Raw genomic sequence first — 18569 nt, 5'->3', positions numbered from 1 at the left:
TAAAAAGGACAAATACTTGTACTTCTGGATTCTTAAGTATTTTCAAAAGCAAGTACTTCTGTACTTCAGCTTAGCAACTTTCACTTGTATTGGAGTAATATTTGACAAGGTGTATATACTTCCAGAGAAAAGGAATTGTGTACCAATTGCCTTGGTTGACTAGATGCCCCAAAAGTTAGATTACATGTACAAGCAGAAGGCACTGAAAAACAAAACTTCAGCAACAGTAAAAAATCCCCATCCAATCCATACTGGATTGATACGCTACAAGCTTTGAAATATCCTGGACTTAATGATGGTCTTGATTTTTCTGTGTTTTTGTGATTGTCTTGTTGTCATAGGTCTACTATATTTTATGATACATAGTGTCTAACTGAACTTTACTGGTGTGTTTGTATATATACATGGTTGACCTCTTAGGAGTAAATGTGAGTGGTTATTGCCTGTACCTAAATCCTACATGCTGCTAATGTATGTTATTGTATGTACCTGTTATATGTTGATAGTCATGTGATCATATCACATGACTGAGCTCTACCTTTTTAAGTGCACCTGTGTTATTAATTGTAATTAAGCCCTGAAGAAGGTCGGAAGCGACCGAAACGCGTCGGCAGGTCCAAAGTAAAATAAAGGACTTTTATTAATATATCAGAGTGCCTCGGATCTCTTCTCTCCTTTTTTAGTAAAACATCCCCATCTGATAATTGTTAGTAGTATTAGTAGTGTCATTGTCAGTTCATAAACATTCTCTTAAAGTGCAACAGGTCTAATGAAAACACAACCTCTTTAAAATATTTCATGTTAATATTTAAATAAATTCATGTTAAAAACATGCTATAATGGAGTGTAGCAAGGTCTATGGACATGAGGTTATGTCTTAGTCTGACCATATTGACACTCTTTCTTTCATCCTCTCCCACTCTCCCTCACTCTTTCTTTCATCCTACTGTACATGGCATCTAGACACAGATATTGAGATCTGCTCACAGTACTCTAAGGTATGACTAGTCCATTAGCCAAGTCAAGTCAAGTCACTTTTATTTATATAGCGCAATTTTGTATGCACAGAGTCTATAGAAATGTATTATAGTATGTATTATTAGCTACATTAGGAGTATCAGAGACAGCAAGCTTAAACCTACAGCCACAGTTGCCCTAAAATTGTCACCAGATTTGTATCAGGTTGTGTGAACAGAAATAGACTCATATATTGTTTTTATTATTATTCTTTATTTTTGGCTCTTACGCAATGTACATTTTGGTATTATTATACTAGCTTAAATGTAAACTAGGCTATTGTCAAAAACATTTTGAGATTTACTTTTTTCCAGGAAAGCAAAAGAGGATACATTAGGTTAGTTAGTCATTTGATTATTGTATTGGTAAAATAGAATTGGTATATACCGGTACATCAACAATAAAGAAGATACAATTGTGATCTCTTGTGCTGAATGGTTTTGGTCATTTTCTGCCTAGACTGTGACAGAGTTGAGAGTCAAGTCTCCATCAACCTCCAACATATCGATCTCCTGAAGGTTGCTGTGGCGATGCCTGAAGGTGTGCACTTGATTGCCATTCACCATAACATTGTAACTTTGAGGACTGCATACAATAGTCAGCTGAAACACAAAATCCAACATCATATTGAGTGAGATGATGAAAATATCATATAACTGAATGTAGCAATTCAGCATACTGTAGGCTACTATATTTATCATCAAATGACATTGAAAATGGTATACCAACAACTGCATTGATAATACTACACCATAAGATATTGTATAGATTTCAGGTTTGATTACTGCTCTGTTTAACATTTTGTGTTGCATCTACAGTCAGCACAACTCACGTTTTGAATAATTTGCAACGGCTCAACAAATGTTGTACTAATTATTACCATGAACTGCTGGCCGCGGTGAAAGGGCATTCCACCTCCACGCTCCTCACTACCCCACTTCTCGCGCATTTGGCTGTTACGCACCACTGTGTTCTCGTCAAAGCGCGGGTTGTAGTGGAGTGCTATACCAGTCCTGTGGCGCAGGTTCACAGCTATTCTGAAAGGGCAAAGGTCAGCAGCATTAGAGGAAAGTTAGAGGCACCTGTGAATGTGCTCCCATTGTATTGCATTTATTGCTGTCTTCTGCATCCAGTGGTAACTGAGCATTTGGAAATTACAGTTCTCTGTATGTGCTGCCAAGAGATATTTCGTTAGTTCTGGGTTGTACAGTTACTGCCTGTGATTGGTACGGAGCCCCTAAGGGGACATGAGCAAAAAAATCTAAAAAGTCAACATTATATTAGCCTACTATATAATACTGCATAATATAATGTTGACTTACAAACAAAGTCTTTATAGACTAATAAAGCCCATTGCTCTCCCATGTAGAACCTACAAAGCATCAATAGCCTACTTTTCATATGCTCACGCGGAACTTTCAGGTGCTCACATAAACCTTTTCATGTGCGCACATGAAAGTTTCGTGTGAGCACATGAAAGTTTTGAGTGATCACATGAAGGTTTCACGTGAGCACATGAAAGTTTTGAGTGAGCACATGAAAGTTTCGTGTGAGCACATGAAAGTTTTGCGTGTGCACATGAAACTAAACTTTAGATTTGTTTTGCTCATGTCCCCTTAGGGGCTCCGTAGATTAGCCAGTATGGTGGGTCGGCAATATTTTTTTGGGATCTTAGTGTCAAATCAGATGTATGAGAAGCGCACACAAACAACAACTTTTCTTTTCTGAGTGACGCGTTCATGAATCAAACCTGGTAGGCCTACTCAACAGAAGTCTCAGAAGCCCAACACAGACAAACTGTATGTTAATGTAGCCTGCGTTGTGGCCTATTCTATAGGCCTATTCTATTCTGGCCATGTCTACACTATTCCGGATTTGTTAGTGTCTAACCTTTTGGCAGCGCCGTTGATCACACCTTGGATTGTTATAGTCCTTCCAGGGTAGAATCCACCATTTATGACGCTTTTGTATGGCACTGTCTTTTATAAGGAGATATCACAAGACTATTCAGCCATAAAGTAACAGGTTTGCACATTAAAGTCATCACCAAATGGAATTTAGAAATATAGGTCATGTGAAATATAAATATTCTTACATAGACTACTGGTGGCGGATATGGAGAAGGAACCTGAGGATAAGAAAAGCACAACATGAACGGCAACATAAGACGAATGGAGACAAATGAAAATAGAGACAGAGTCAGACCCTACGGACCAAAACAGGTGATAAACATCTGTCATTTCTCATTGCTACAGTGCATATTCTAACCCTGACCCCTTGCCACAACACACCCACGCAGCAACTGAAAAATACGGTAAGAAGTCATAAACCTATAGAAGTAACAGGCCAACAACAGGTGATGCACATAAACATCACATGTTTTTATTATTTTATTTATACATATATACATATTTCCCCTCTTCTTTTCTCACTATTTTTATTCTTGTTTTAATTTGCCTTTTGTATATTTGTATTGTTCTTGTTTTGTTATTTTGATTATTGTTGTTGTATGTTTTGTAACTCAGGGCATTGCTGTAAAAGAGCTTGATGCTCAGTCAATTTCTCCCTGAATAAAAAATGTTTGATGTTGATGATGATGATGTTTGTCTTGTCTTTATTTTTTATTAATATCAATGTCTGTTAGTTAATTACTTAATTAAAAGTTAAGTCTGTTTTGATGTTCCTTTTTATCCATTATTACCCATTTTTATGTCTTTGGTTGTATTTTGTTTGTTGTCTTCTGTATGTGTATCTGTATTAAAAAAAATTGTAAGAATATCTTGTGTCATCATCATTTTAATATTGTTATGATTAGAGCGCTACTACAGAATATCACTTTGTATGCTACTCATACAAATTGAATTGAATAACTTGTGATTGGTTTAACAACACACAACAATTACCGGATATCCAGCTGGGACGCCAGGAACAGCATACTGTGGCTGCAACAACAGTCAGTTTTAAAGTTACATGCTTACAAAAAGTATCAGTGTAATCAATGCAAAAATACACACACACACACACACACTTACAGGATATCTATGCGGCGGGAAAGCACACTGTGGCTGCAATGACATGATGTTATTACAAGCTGACCAAACTAAAGAGAAGCTCCACAAGCTTTTTGTTGGTTTCATAACAGAACAGATTACTTACAGGGTATGCAGGCTGGGGGGTGCAGGGCTGAAAAGGACAAATGTGAAATATGCATTTTTGGTTTTGGATTTGGAAGTCATGTTTCATATCATTCAGCACCAACACTAACCCTTCTAGCCTGATGACAAAAACCTGCATAATAACTGTAATGTTGATACTGTAACATGCTACTGTAACTTGGAACATTTTTAAATTCAGACAGGTTTGCTCACCTGAGGGCTCTGGAAAGCTATGGAACTGATCTCCACCATTCCATCCACACGGATCGTATCCACAGCAGCAAAATGGATGCGATGTCTGAACTCCATGAAGTGGCTACCATTAGTGGCAATCTGACATCAGAACAAAAGAAGCTGTGAATGTCTGTGTACAAAATAAATAAAAAAAACATCCATCAAATATCATCTATTAAATCTGAATAGCCGTCCATAGAATGGGAGGAACATTTAGCCTAGAAATCTAGACGCGCCCCTAGCGGCAGCGAATTACATTTGCTGCCAGGGCTAGTCTAGCAACTCTCCGTTGGCTTGTGAGCTCCAGAAATCGAAACTTAATCAGGCCAATGAAATCGTGTATAGAGTCGTTAGGTGGGCTTAACATAATGATTGATGGCAGAGTTGCAACGGTTTGGCTTGAATTCCCTGCTACTTGAAAACAAATAAGATGGATGTTGCTGCTGGCGAACAGTGTGACACGAGTTAAGCTTTTATTAAGTTGGCAAACGTTTGAACTAGCCAACTAGCTCCGCTGGTGGGAAACGCATGGGACTCATAGCGCTGCCGCTGTCCTATTGCGTGCAGAGGGAATTTGAAAGACAACTGATTATCCCACCCCTCGGACTGAGCACTGCGAACGGTGAGTGTCCAGTCCCTACATTTTAATGTGGGTCTGGCTCGTCAGGCTAAGCAACATTATAATTGTAACAAAAACCAATACCACCAAGAATCTAGGACACTCACTAAATTGTATGCAATCCACTCTCCTAGTCTAGATGTATAGATCAGTGGTTCTCAAACTTTTCACGATGAATAGGCTACCACCTCAGAAAATAATTGTCTGTACAAGTTACCACCATTATTACTGGCATTAAAATACAATGGTGTAGGCCAATTTCACATATTGTATACAGTATTGTACATACAGTTTTGTGTTGTTTGTTGCTGGAAAGTGCCATGGAAGCTTCAGTCACTTGTGTTGGGCTCATTGTCACCAATTTCAGTTTCTGCTCGACATATTCACCACACTTCTCTTTCTAATACATCCAGTTTGGAGCCATGATTGCATGAATGTTTTCCGTTGCTTGCCATCACAGCTTAGCTTGTCAACCATTTGCTATTGCTTGTAAAAGTCCTGGCAGGAAGCGATTTCATCAAAGTTTTTTGGTATATCCAGTTTTTAATATTTTTTCCCGAAGTGTTTACAACTTAGCATTAACTAATAATTGTTGCAAACTAGTACTACGAACAAAATATTAGTGCATTCATGGATCTACATCCTTATGCATGCTTCCTGCCAGGACTTTTATGGGCTTTTCCCAAATCACGGAAGTAACGTCGATGCAGTGGTAGATAGCAGCAGAGAGTAGAATCCATCAGGCAAGTGTTATTTAAATAAACTCCTGGTGTACTTTTCAATGCCTCGTTTTATGAGTACAGAACATAGGTGTACTACTGTAGAAGTTTCGTACCATTCAGGGCATTATTAGTGGGGTAATTTACGAGATACTCTATAGGTTCCATAAGCGCCTGCAGAAAGTCATTAGTTTCTGACAGCGCTACTCGACCAGGGTTCGACCAAGGGAAAACGGGTTCTGGGAGGGTGTTTGGCTTGGGGTCATGGTGCAAAGGACCCTAGGGTGAAATTACTCCAAACCATCGCTTTAAGCGTAATAAGAGTGGTCACATAGCACGCTATTGTACATCAAACACCCGCCCACCTAGCATCAGGTCTCCAATGCCAGAGGAGACTGATAATAAGTCAACACGGGTTGCAAAACCAATTGATAATTTGATAGGATCCTGTCCTGTTTTATCAATAAAGATGGCTAATGTTGATGTTCAATGTTTACTTGATACGGGATCAAATGGTCACAACCATTGCTGAGAGCAGGGGCGCAGGAGGCACGGGGGACGTGGGGGATATGCCCCACGCAGTGCTGAAGAGACAGCCGTCGTCCCCCTCACTTTTGATAAGGAAAAAAAGCCTTATAGGTACGCTAAATAAATAATAACATAAAGGATTTGTGCTAACTGTAAAACTCCCCATTAACAGCATCACATCACTAACCACAGCCATCTACAGTACTGTAAGACTGCACAATCTCATATTCACTCTGTTGGATATCTGAAGCCAGTTTGTCTACTAACAATCATAAAACTAGATGTACCGCATAGCGGTACAAAATATGACCACCGCTCAGTCCTGTACATCCGTTCCGCGAAAATAAATCACACTTCAATTTGTCTCCATATTTTACTCCATCCCCCACTCTTGAAACTTTTGTGTATGCTTGTTTGGCATGCCTGAGTGTGTGTGTGCGGCTGCACAGAAAGTAGCCTACTGGTGCTGAAAAGGTGAATAGATTGTAGAATAGCCAAAGAAGATGTAGCATTGTTATAAAACCTTTAAAATCTCTAAACAATCACAAGTAGGGCAGTTCGTCACAGTTCATCCATTGCAACTGGATTGATGAAAGGTCACTTACACCTGTAGGCTACATTGTATTTGGGAAAAGCAAAAGGTATCAGCATAATGTTATATTTTTATTTATTTTTTATGTATTTATAAACAAAAACATCTCTGTCAGTTCCATTCCGTTTTCAACAGCTATCAAAAACAAAGGTCATTTTTGGATGGATGGATTTGTTGTGAATGTTTCTTCTTCTACATAAGATTTTAGTCATCTTTAGTTCATGTAATACTTTATTGTCAATGCACAAATTAAGTAACAGTAGTCTGAAACGTTATTGTTAATGCACAAATTAAGTAACAGTAGTCTGAAACGAAATGCTGTTTTACATCTAACCAGTGGTGCAAATAACTGACATGTCCAAATGGGCCTTGATGAAATGCGTCGCTAGACTGTTCATACACATTTTAACGGGCCAAAGTTGAAGAGCTGTTGTCCGTTATTGTTCGTGCAAATATAGGCTGATTCATGTTCCCTTGCATTGTGTAACTGAGGTCCATGGCTAGTCTGGCTTTCATCAGACCAAGCTCAATCTTTTAAGAAATCAAAAAATAAATAGCGGGCAGATCAGGCTGGGTTCACCCAGCCTAGTCCATAGGCACCCAATATTGTTTAATTTTCCGATTGAGATATACACGCTCTGGCTATTCTAAATGCAAAAATGCATCAGGGAGTTATGACAAAACTGTAACTAACAAACTAGATCCTAATAGAAAGCTGTTAGCTTCCCTAAGCTACAGGTAGGCTTATAAGGTAGGCCTATTTACAACATAAATTGTCAATAGGCTATGCTGGCGACACAAATAAAATCTCCTTTGGAAACCAATGGCTTACGCCTTACAGTATCAAGCGGACTTAAACTGCCATATCGTGGCGAAAAGTTGTAATAAAATTCGCGCAGCTCCATGAGTCAAGGAAAGCGCAAATGAAGTAGCCACTTCTAAATGGGACCCACTACACAGTAGCTTAAGGTGTGTTGTTAAAGCAGCCATAATGAAATGAAGGTGTCATTGTTTGGGGGTCAGTGACAGATAAGGGTTGGTAAGATGAGAAAATTAAAAAATATGTTTAAACCTTTAAAACAAAACATGCCTGACGTTTGCTAAAGTGTATACTTTGTATTTCTGTTGTATTCATATTATTTGATATGACGTATATGCTATTTTTTAACAAAAGATAGAACTAACAGCCTGTTAAATTGTCAAATGGTGTAACCACAAAAATGACAAATATCTAATATTTCACACCTCCTAGAGTTCATGCAATTGCTCTAATGAAATTATTAGTTTATTTTGTAATATCCTATGAGAATATGTTTTATTATATTTATTTCTAAATTTAAATTATATGGGTTTTTCATTGTACTGAGCAAGACCATATGCTGTAAACATCTTGTGTTCTTTCTATTCTTTGACCATTTGAGTAAAAATGGTTTAAACAACCATTATTACAGTAAAGTAGAGTATTAGATCATTATCCATATTATTTTTTTTTGTACATTATTAGTATTTAAGACAAAATACTGGTTACACCAATTGACATAAATCGGTTACACCAATTGACCATAAAACGTTTATAGCAATAGGACAAGAAATTGACACAGAAAATAGGCATCAAGGTAAACTGAATTGGATATTTTGATATGTATTCATGTCATTCATCATATTCCATATCAAATATCATTTCATAACATCAATGAAGAAACTTGTGTTCTATTTGATTTCAATTCAGTTCTCATACAATTTCAGTCTATACCCATTATTTTCAAAGAGAGTGAGATAAAGGGCCCTATTTTCGCAATGTAAAACCTGGCGCAAAGAGTAGGCCTATTATTATTCTGACGCAAAGTTTTTTCATATCTTACACTTCACTTTAATTAAATAATGCGCCCAGGGGTGTGGCAATTACCGACATAAGGTGTGGTCTGGCACATAATCTAAAAATCGCTATCTTATACCGTCTAAAAAGCATTATGCCACTGTCCAAGAAAAGCCTGCTGGTATATAGCGAAAGGTGCATATGAAACACAGCTGAAGACGCACTGTCACGAGATGTAAGCAGCAATTCCTCTGCAGAATAAATGTCCTTAAGTTATTTATTCAGTCATTCGAACATTATAGGGGGAAGTTTTTTTCAGGCTATGTTTTTGCAATGGTAACCCATTGTCAGTCAATATTGAAAGTAATTAACTGTGTATAACTGTTTTGTCGTTGACTATGACACCACAGTGAAGTTAGTTTCACTTTGTCTATATGTTTAATTAATAGACAAGTGCAGATGTGTGTAGCCTATACTCTACTCAGTTTTAGTAAAGAATGGCTTAGTGGAATACCTGTTCCATACGGTCTTGCGTACAAGCAGATTCCTTCAAATACACTGCTGACTATCAAAATACTGATGCGCTGTTTGAAGTTGCCCTGCTTGCTGTTAAAGGGAATGACAGATGTCCTCCTCATTGGTTTAAAGGATGTTAAGCCCAAAACACACCCATGACTGATTAAGAAACATAAGAGCCACCTTTTTGCGCCAGGCACCTGACGTTTGATAACAAAACCACCCCAAATGTGGACTGGACAAACCCCTAAATGTATTTACGCTATTTGCTAGTGACCATGCATTTTATATTGCTAAATTAGGGCCCAAAGTGTGTGTGAGAGAGAATAAGAGTGAGTGAAAGAGTGGGTATGATCATTTAACAACCAACCAACAGCAGGATCTGCAGTCACATGCACTCTGTGGCGAGACAAGTTTTTCTTGCTTGTAAGTGGCATCCATTGGGGGACAAGAGGTACATTTTATATATAATAAATGTATTTATATTATTTATTTATAATTTGAACATACTGTTTACATACATCATAATAAAATATAAAATAAATATTATGGAAGTTTAAATTTAAAATGAAAAGCTTTGACATTTCAAAAATCGCTTAAATTGCAATCTAATTAAACCCTTTTAAAGCTATTGTTCATGCTAAACAGTTAGTCACTATTTAAATTATAAAAATAATATAATTGGCACCTAAAATTACATACTCTTGGCGCTGAATCTGATCAAACTGGTCTCAAACAGAAAAGAGTCAAATGGTGTAACCGGTTACAACATTTGACATTTCTATTTAAAAGCAAAATTTGCAGGCATTATTATGGACAACTATGTACACACTTCACCTTTATGTGAATATGCAAACACAGTTTTTACATTAAATTGAATATTTTATGATTATTATGATTTATGAACTTTTTTAAAAGGTCATACCATTTGACATGTAACCTAAGCTTGCCTGGCCATGGCCTAAAAACACTATTATGTTACTTGAAGAGAGTTGCTAACCTTGACTCATAGCAGTTGGGGTCTTGAAGGGTCCTTCTCTATGACATTATTTCCTGTCACATGATTCTCTGACACAATTCATACAAAATTGCTCCTTAAATGGTGGTTACACCACTTGACATTTTAAGTGGTTGATGTGACAGACACGATTCCCCATATTAATTCAAACATTCAGAACAATGGGGTTTCATTACTTGTATTAAATATAGAAAAGTTATTGTGCAAGATCATGGCAGATTATTTTAAAAGGGATTTTGGAGAGAATTTCACATTTTTTTCAGCAAGTGTAATTATTTGGTTCATGTTTTTGTGGTTACACCGTGTTGACAATTTTACCCAAATTCAGTTAATACTCTTTCAAAATTAAACTAGATGTACCGCAGAGCGGTACAAAATATGACCGCCGCCCAGTCCAGCACATTTTTTCCACAAAAATAAATCACGCTGAAAGACCTATATGATTCTAACTGTCTCACTAAATAGCATTTTCACACTCAATTCTCACTGGTATCTGCTAGACAACAAGTACCAAAACATGATTAGTTCAATTCTGAGAAATTCTTGAATTGTGTGCATGTGTGCGTGTACACATTTATGTTTATGTGTGTGGGTGTGTGTGTGTGTGTGTGTGCGTGCTTGCTTGTGTGTTTGCCTGCGTATGTGTGTTTGTGCATGTGCATGAATGCATGCGTACATATGTACTGTGTGAGTATGTGTCATACGTATGATTACTGTGAATGTATGTGTGTGCGCGTGTGTATCTGTTTATGCACATGTGTGCACATGGAATGGGTTAACATGACCCCTGGAGGCAAACATACGAAAAAAATTGGTCATCCTAGGCCCTACGGTTCTCAAGATATTCACAGAAAACTGTGTCTGCCCTACCCTCCTTTCGGGGGTTCCAGTACAGCGGGGGGGCTACAGATCAAAACGAAAAACGATGGTTCCATGCTATCCATGTGGGGTTAAATGCCCACCAAGTTTTGTGTACCCCGGTCTTTCAGTGTCCCGGGAATCCTTGTTGGTGTACGGTCACTAAATGTACACATAAATTATTTTATTGTAAGGCCCCCCCATGAACGAAAGTTCACAAAACTTGGCATGCATTCGGTCATAATGATCCTACACTTTCAATTTCGTGCAGTTTTGACCATGTCAGCCAGAGATATTGTGATGAAAACACCTAATTTTTTGCTTTTTAATTTTTAAATAGGTGGCGCTACACATGAAATAAGTGGTAATGGGATGGGTTGACATGCCCCCTTAAGACCAACATACAAAAAAAAAGGTGGACCTCCTAGGCCCTACGGTTCTCGAGATATTCACAGAAAACTGTCTCCGGCCACCTACAGGCCAGTTGGTGTATAGTAACATAAATTATTTTTTTGTGTGGCCCCCCATGAACGGAATTCCACGAAACTTGGCGTGCATTCAGAGGGTGTCATAATGATCCTACACTTCCAATTTCGTGCAGTTTTGACTATGTTAGGTCACAGATACCTGCGATTACAACACCTCATTTTTACTTTTTTTGTGTTTAACTAGGTGGTGCTATACATGAAATAAGTGGTTATGGAATGGGTTGACATGGCCCCTTGAGATCAAAATACAAAATAAAAATGATCCTCCTAAACTTTACGGTTCTTGAGATATTCACAGAACACTGTGTCTGCCCTACCCTCCTTTCGGGGGGTGCAGTCCAGCGGGGGGGCTACAGATCAAAACGAAAAACGATGGTTCCATGCTATCCATATGGGGTTACATTCCCACCAAGTTTTGTCTACCCCGGTCTTTCAAAAAAAAATCTGACTAAACCTATATGGCGGCGGTCATAATAAATCCAAAACTTTAAGATTAGGGTTTGATGAAAATGATATTTTAACAATTTTAAATGTATGTTGATGCAGAATGATTTTGTAGCACGTGCAATAAATGACAGTCGAAAGATACAATTACAGTGCTGCTATCAATTTGCTTGGTATAACCGCATTTATAGTTTTCTACAAATGCAATCAATCAAATTGGCCTCCATCACTCAACCAACGCTAACGGTAACATTACCTAGGTCCTTATTGATATTAATTGATATAAATTTTGTTTCGGGGACGAAACAAAATTTTTCCGTAAAAGTCTAGTGGGGCTACATAACCACCAAATTTCATGTGCCCCGGTGGTTCAGTGTCCCGGGTATCGTTGACCAAAAATTCAGGAAGTAGATGACGAAAAAAAAAAAACTTTGACAATCCCTATATGACCGCTTCGCTAGCGGCGGTCATAATGATCCAGGCTACTTGCTTAGCATAAATCATTTATCATCATCTTTATTAGAGGCAGGCTGGTATTCGAGGCAGGCTTTAGACATGCATTTCGTTTGGAGCGGCATGCATACCCGTAGGCTATCAAAAGCATTTTCGGTTTGGTTTGGGATTTAATGTACTTTTGGACTGTTTGATTATATTGCTAAATGTTGGGACTGATGGGCACTGAAATCTGGAAGATATTTGATGGTTCACTGTTAAGTTTCATGCAGTTGAAAAAGTGTCGGGATTTCCACTGCTGTTTATTGCGAGACAAGGCAGCCCTTCATTGAATAGGGGTTGTGCTGTAATGGAAACCTTTTTGCGTAGCCAAGTAGCCTAAATTGAGTTATTGTTTAATTATGCATGATTTAGTATTTTTTATTTATTTTTTTTATTCGTAGGCTGGAATGCCTTGAGTCGCAACAATTGACCTGTCGCTAAGCGCCACCCTTAGAACGCTGATGAGCCAATGACAGTCCAGCCTCAACGGGACTCGGACATTAGCTCGGACAACTCCATAGGAAACAACAGGGGGCAGGAGTTGGAGTATGGAGTTTATTAACTAAAAAAAAAACACTTTCTGTTGCAATTTTCTGAGTGTTCTGGACTGGTAACTTGTTAAGCCAACACTTGTTAAGTTCTAACGTTGCATAAATATTAACTGCAAACACACAGTGGAGAGTTGATTTGGTTTATACCAGTGTAACGCCGGTTCAGCCTGCGCAGCCCTCTCTGTCCTGTCGGCTGCGTCGACCACGCCCACTCCAGTCCTGCTCCGCTTCGCCGGAGTTCTAACCACCTGCAGTCAATCAACTAATTAGCCACTGGCTTTAAAAGGACTCTGTCTCCCTTGCCTCAGCGTGAGGTATTGTTTCTCTTGTAACTTACTAAGCCGTGTGATAATAGCAGTATTGCGAGATTTATGACTTTATTGTTCTGTGACCTTGTTCCGTACCCGACAACGATTCTTGGACCTGCAATTTTGGATTATTTGTCTTACCTGTGAACCCGTGTATGACCAGGACTGTACCTTCTGACCCCGATTCTTGGACTTGTGTTATTTGGATTGTTCGCCCTTTACCTGTGAAACTGTGTATGACCTGGATTGTGTTACTGGATTTTGCCACTGGATTTGCCCTTTGCCTATAAAAAGTATTCTCCGCATCTGAGTCTCCCTCGTACTCATCACAACCAGACAATTTAAGTAGGCCTAACTAGGCTATTTGATCATGTAGTCTATGTTTGGATCATAGGCATGATGATTCATTCATGGCCTCATAAAATATCAACATCCCATGTTGCTTTTTTCTACCATTAGCCCAAGTAGTGACCAGTATTCTACCATTGGCCCAAGTAGTGAAAACAATTGTTTGAAAACAATCAATGGTATTATCTTGATATTCTGGCAAGTTTAAAATATGATGGTCAAAAGTGGGCCAGAGGTGGCAATCCGATATCTGGAAATCTGATCTCACTATGGGTTTGTGTTCACAATTTGGTCCCCCTCACTTTCAAAATATCTTCTGCGCCCCTGGCTGAGAGTTTTTTTAAACAACACCCTTTGGGTCTTTGCAGTGGTGGGGTTCAATCTTGCGGGTGGTTAGGTCTCAAGGCTGCAAATGGGTTGGATATTCCTTATGTAGGATATGTAGACATTAATGTTACTGTATTTGATGTGTGTCTTCCTAACTGTGGGGAACTGGTTGTCAAAGATTCTCTGCATTACAAGAGCAGAAGGTAAAAGTGCCAGGTGTTCTAGGCATGAATATAATTAAAAATTGTTATTCTGCCTTGTTTGGGAATTTCAGGCCCCTCAGGTGTTATCGGCAACCCCGGCCTGGAAAAAAGCCCTCCGCTGTTGCCAAAAAACAGAAGCCATCTTGCAGTCCCTAAAAGCACATAAGGTGAGGGTGCAGGGTAAGCGTTAAGATTACAGCTGGCACACTCACTATGGTTCCTGGCAGTGGCGGAACAAGGGGCGGGGCACATGACCGGGCCCTTTATTAAACTCATCATAACATCATTTTACAACATAGGCTACACATGCCCGCAACAGCGGGTCTTACACGCGTCAGCGCCACGGAGAGCAACTATGTAATTTTGAAGTCCATCGAACGTACATGAAGTGTAACCAAGAGAACAACAAAAACATTAGGCTACATGACCCCTAATCAGGGCCGGAGTGGGGCCACTTTTCAGCCCGGGAGTTTCAGGGCCAAGACCGGCCCACTTTTTTAGTCGTGGTAGAAAATTGGATAAATATGGCAACATTTCAGCTCTTATCCTGTAGTTTTTATTATAGGCTACCAATATTCCACTATTCCACAAGGATAGGTTGATAAGTTAACAAAAACAGGAAGGAAGAAATAAAGCATTTGAAATGTATCCCACAATTCCACTAAGAGGCATATTGAACTACTGTATTGTTTACATGTTTTTTTCTGCATGGGTCAGCTATCATGTTGTTGTTTGGTGATTTGCTTCTTTACTACACCCACTTCTGAGCAAACAAGGCATATACGTTGATCATGTAGCCTACTGCTGTCATATAGCCGATGCTCTTTCTTACATAAAATAACTTTAATTCATATGGTTAACTCTATTATCCTCTATAGGCCTACTATTACTGAGCAAATATCCCTTACTTTCAAAGCCCAATATTGACAGATAATCTGATTTCCCACACGATGAGTTTAGGCAATGCCAGAGCGGTTTACGTCATAAACCTGGCAGGAAAGTTCAGAGCGGCAAAATTAGTGGCACCTCTCCATGCCCTAGTGGCCAGACTGTGCAGCACCCGTCGAAGGGGTAAGACACCTCATCTTTCTCTGGATGGCTTGTGGGATGGGATTTCCAAGCCCTGAAAGAGAGACTTGTAACTGCACCTGTTTTAGCCTATACAAACTTTCAGAAGCCATTTGTGCTGGAAATAGATACCAGCTTTGATGGGCTCGGAGTGGTCCTCTCTCAAGAGCAGGAGGGTAAGTTGCGCCCAATTGCTTTTGCAAGTCGTTGTTTGAGGAAAGGGGAAAGAAATATGGACAATTACAGTTCAATGAAGTTAGAATGTCTTGCCTTGAAATGGGCCGTCTGTGAGAAGTTCAGGGAATATTTGCTGGGCAATTCCTTCACTGTGTACACAGATAATAACCCCTTGTGTCACTTGCAAACTTCTAAAGTTGCCGCACTGAAGCAAAGATGGTTGTCACAACTGCCCTCTTTCAACTTAAAATATCAATACCATAAAATATCGTCCTGGACGTATCAATGGAAACGCTGATGGTCTGTCACGGCAAGTCATTGCAAAGACTTTTCCCGGGATTGAGGTTCCACCGTGCCTAAGGGAAGGATGGATGCGGCCCCCACATGAACAGGTTGGGGTGATGGGGGCAGAAATATCGGCTTTTCCAGAGTGTTCACAGACAGATTTAGCTTTGTTGCAGGCCCTGGACCCCATCATTGGCCCCATCTGTACCGTGTGGAAGGAGGGCCATCCACCAAGCCCTAGAGATTTGGATGGAGCGGGTCGAGCGGTGAGAGAGCTTGCCTGGCCTGTATCGGCTAATCTACACTCAAGATGGTCATTGGGAGGTGGCTCAGTTGTTACCTCAGTGTCTCCAGAAGGTGGTGATATCCAGCCTGCATGATGCACATGGCCATCAGGGGGTTGATAGAACTGCGGGGCTGGTGAAGAGTCGCTGTTATTGGCCAGGTATGTGGAAGGACGTGGAGAGGTGGTGCAAGGAGTGCAGACGGTGTATCCTGGCCAAGGCTGTCCAGCTTAAAATAAGGACCTACCTTGGGACACTACAAGCTATGAGACCCCATGAAATCAGCAAGAGATGGTAAACATACTGGTGCTCACTGATGTCTTCTCCAAGTTTACACAGGCAATTCCCACTCGAGACCAAAAGGCCTGCACTGTTGCGGATGTTCTTGTGCGTCATTGGTTTAGTGTGTATGGGGCACCCTGTCGACTGCATTTGGACGAGGGCAGAAATTTTGAAAGCAGCCTGATACAGCAATTCTGTCAAACCTATGGAGTGGGGAAAAGCCGCACCACTGCCTGTCATCCTCAGGGAAAGGGAAAGGGAAAGTGTCAGAGACCCTGGACTAGAAGCTCCTGATTTCTGGGTGCATGAGCACCAAGAGCGTCTGCAGTAGGCATATGCCCAAGTTCGAGAGAGGCTGCAACAAAAGGTGTTGCAACGGGATCAGAAGTATTCCAGGGTGAATGACAAAGGATTTAAGGAAGGTGATCTGGTTTACTTGAAAGACCAGGAATAAAATACAAGATGTTTGGAATCCCTGTCTGTATAAAGTGATGTGTGCTCCTGGAGATCGAGGAGTGGTGTATTCTGTTGCGCCAGTGTCCCAGAAGGGTCCCGTGAAGCGAGTACACAGGACCGAGATGAGAGCGGCACTGCTGCCGCTGCCACAGAACCCCTGGCCAAACAGCGAGCCATCTACCTGGGAACCAGAGGAAAATGATGAAGGTGAGCCAACTGTGGCATTACTTGAGCACCCATATGAGTCTGTCTGGAAGCTGAACCGCAATCAGAGGAAAGACCCCCATTGCGACAGTCTGGCGGTCACGGCGGGTCAACATTCAAATCCATTTAGGTTCCCTAGTATAAGTATAAATATATACTCTTTTGAGGGAAATTTGGTCTCTGCATTTATCCCAATCTGTGAATTAGTGAAACACACTCAGCACACAGTGAACACACAGTGAGGTGAAGTAGAGGTCTGCGCGGGACTGATTTTTCCCGCTCCCGCCCGCTCCCACAATATTCTGTCCCGCTCCTGCCCGCATTAATGTGTCATTTTTAGTCCCGCTCCCGCCCGCATCTGCAACATGATGTCCCGCTCCCGCCCGCTAAAGCCTGCATGCAGGAGGGATAGCCTATTCAGCTTTTCTTTCTGTCTCACGAAAGGAGCACACACACATGAGAAAGACTCCAGATGTCAGTTTCTTGGTTCTTAATGTAGGCTGACAACTGAAGTAGGCCTAGTCTGGTGCCCTCTTCCTCTGTCATGCTTTCGATTTCGAGTTTTGACAATGAGCAGCAGGAACAAATTGAACCCACGTAAACGACAATATAGGCTATAGGCCTGCTATCTGTCAGTTATGCTTAAACCCCGTTTTTTAATGCTGCCTAACAGAACATCCAGCTGAACTATAGTTATGAACACTACTTTAATCGTTTCCATATTTAATTTTACGCACATATTTAATTTGCGGGAGTGCAGTGAATCATCGATTTGTCCCGCACCCGCGAATGCACCTCTCTCATCCCGCCCGCTCCCGCAAAGAGCTTTCAAAAGTTATCCCGCACCGCACTCTTTTGCGTCGGGACCCGCGGGTCTACCGCGGGAGTGCAGACCTCTAAGGTGAAGCACACACTAATCCTGACGCAGTGAGCTGCCTGCTACTGCGGCACTCGGGGAGCAGTGAGGGGTTAGGTGCCTTGCTCAAGGGCACTTCAGCTGTTCCTACTGGTCGGAGTTCGAACCGGCAACCCTCCGGTTACAAGTCCGAAGCCCTAACCAGTAGGCCACGGCTGCCCACGTGACGTGGGTAATGATGGCCACTAGAGGGGTGTATGCTCTCCTTAAGACAGCTCTTCCCTATATGAGGAGGGATGGGAGGGAATGATGAGTGCCACTGATTGTCAGCACCTGTGTGCTGCTGCTCCTCAGACCAAGTGTGCAACCAGCCGAAGGAGGTTGCTGGTTTTCTCCTTGCCTGGAGGTATGTTACTAGGCCTCTTTTATTCTCTGTTTGTGGAGAGGTTGTGAACTGTTTTTATAAAAGTTGTTTTATTTTGTAACAGATGTAAGCAGATGTACTTTGTCCGGTGGTATGTATGTGAGTAATTTCAGCTTCTGCAGGTAATGGGAATTTTATCTGTTTAGTTTCTGCATGTTAACCTTTTAGAGGATACGCTGCTGATGTTACTTTTGTCTGTTGTAGAGACTATGGGGGATCTTTTCTTCTGAGAGGATGGCAGCGTAGAGGCTTTGTTGCTTCGCTGTTCCTCTTGTGTTCTTTTGTCTTTTCTTTTGG

General features: G+C 40.6%; 1 protein-coding gene across 3 annotated transcripts in view; it reads right to left on the bottom strand.

The window, feature by feature from the left end:
* Positions 1 to 1210: 1210 nt before the first annotated feature.
* The window catches only part of LOC121684343 (galectin-9-like), a 30352-nt gene continuing 12993 nt past the window's right edge, over positions 1211 to 18569 (bottom strand). For 2 of the 3 annotated variants that reach the window (XM_042064336.1, XM_042064334.1), the window contains exons 4-11: positions 4386 to 4505; positions 4174 to 4200; positions 4050 to 4082; positions 3921 to 3959; positions 3113 to 3145; positions 2908 to 2996; positions 1898 to 2054; positions 1211 to 1619 (exon numbers count right to left, since the gene is read on the bottom strand). In XM_042064336.1, the coding sequence (XP_041920270.1) occupies positions 1473 to 1619; positions 1898 to 2054; positions 2908 to 2996; positions 3113 to 3145; positions 3921 to 3959; positions 4050 to 4082; positions 4174 to 4200; positions 4386 to 4505 (645 nt within the window). In that variant the 3' untranslated portion in view covers positions 1211 to 1472. The remainder of the gene's footprint in view (positions 1620 to 1897; positions 2055 to 2907; positions 2997 to 3112; positions 3146 to 3920; positions 3960 to 4049; positions 4083 to 4173; positions 4201 to 4385; positions 4506 to 18569) is intronic. The other variant, XM_042064337.1, reaches the window with a different exon arrangement.

The sequence above is a fragment of the Alosa sapidissima genome, chromosome 15 (genome assembly GCF_018492685.1).
Source record: "Alosa sapidissima isolate fAloSap1 chromosome 15, fAloSap1.pri, whole genome shotgun sequence".
In the NCBI taxonomy this organism is placed as follows: domain Eukaryota; kingdom Metazoa; phylum Chordata; class Actinopteri; order Clupeiformes; family Clupeidae; genus Alosa; species Alosa sapidissima.
This window is presented reverse-complemented; position numbering and strand designations above follow the sequence as displayed.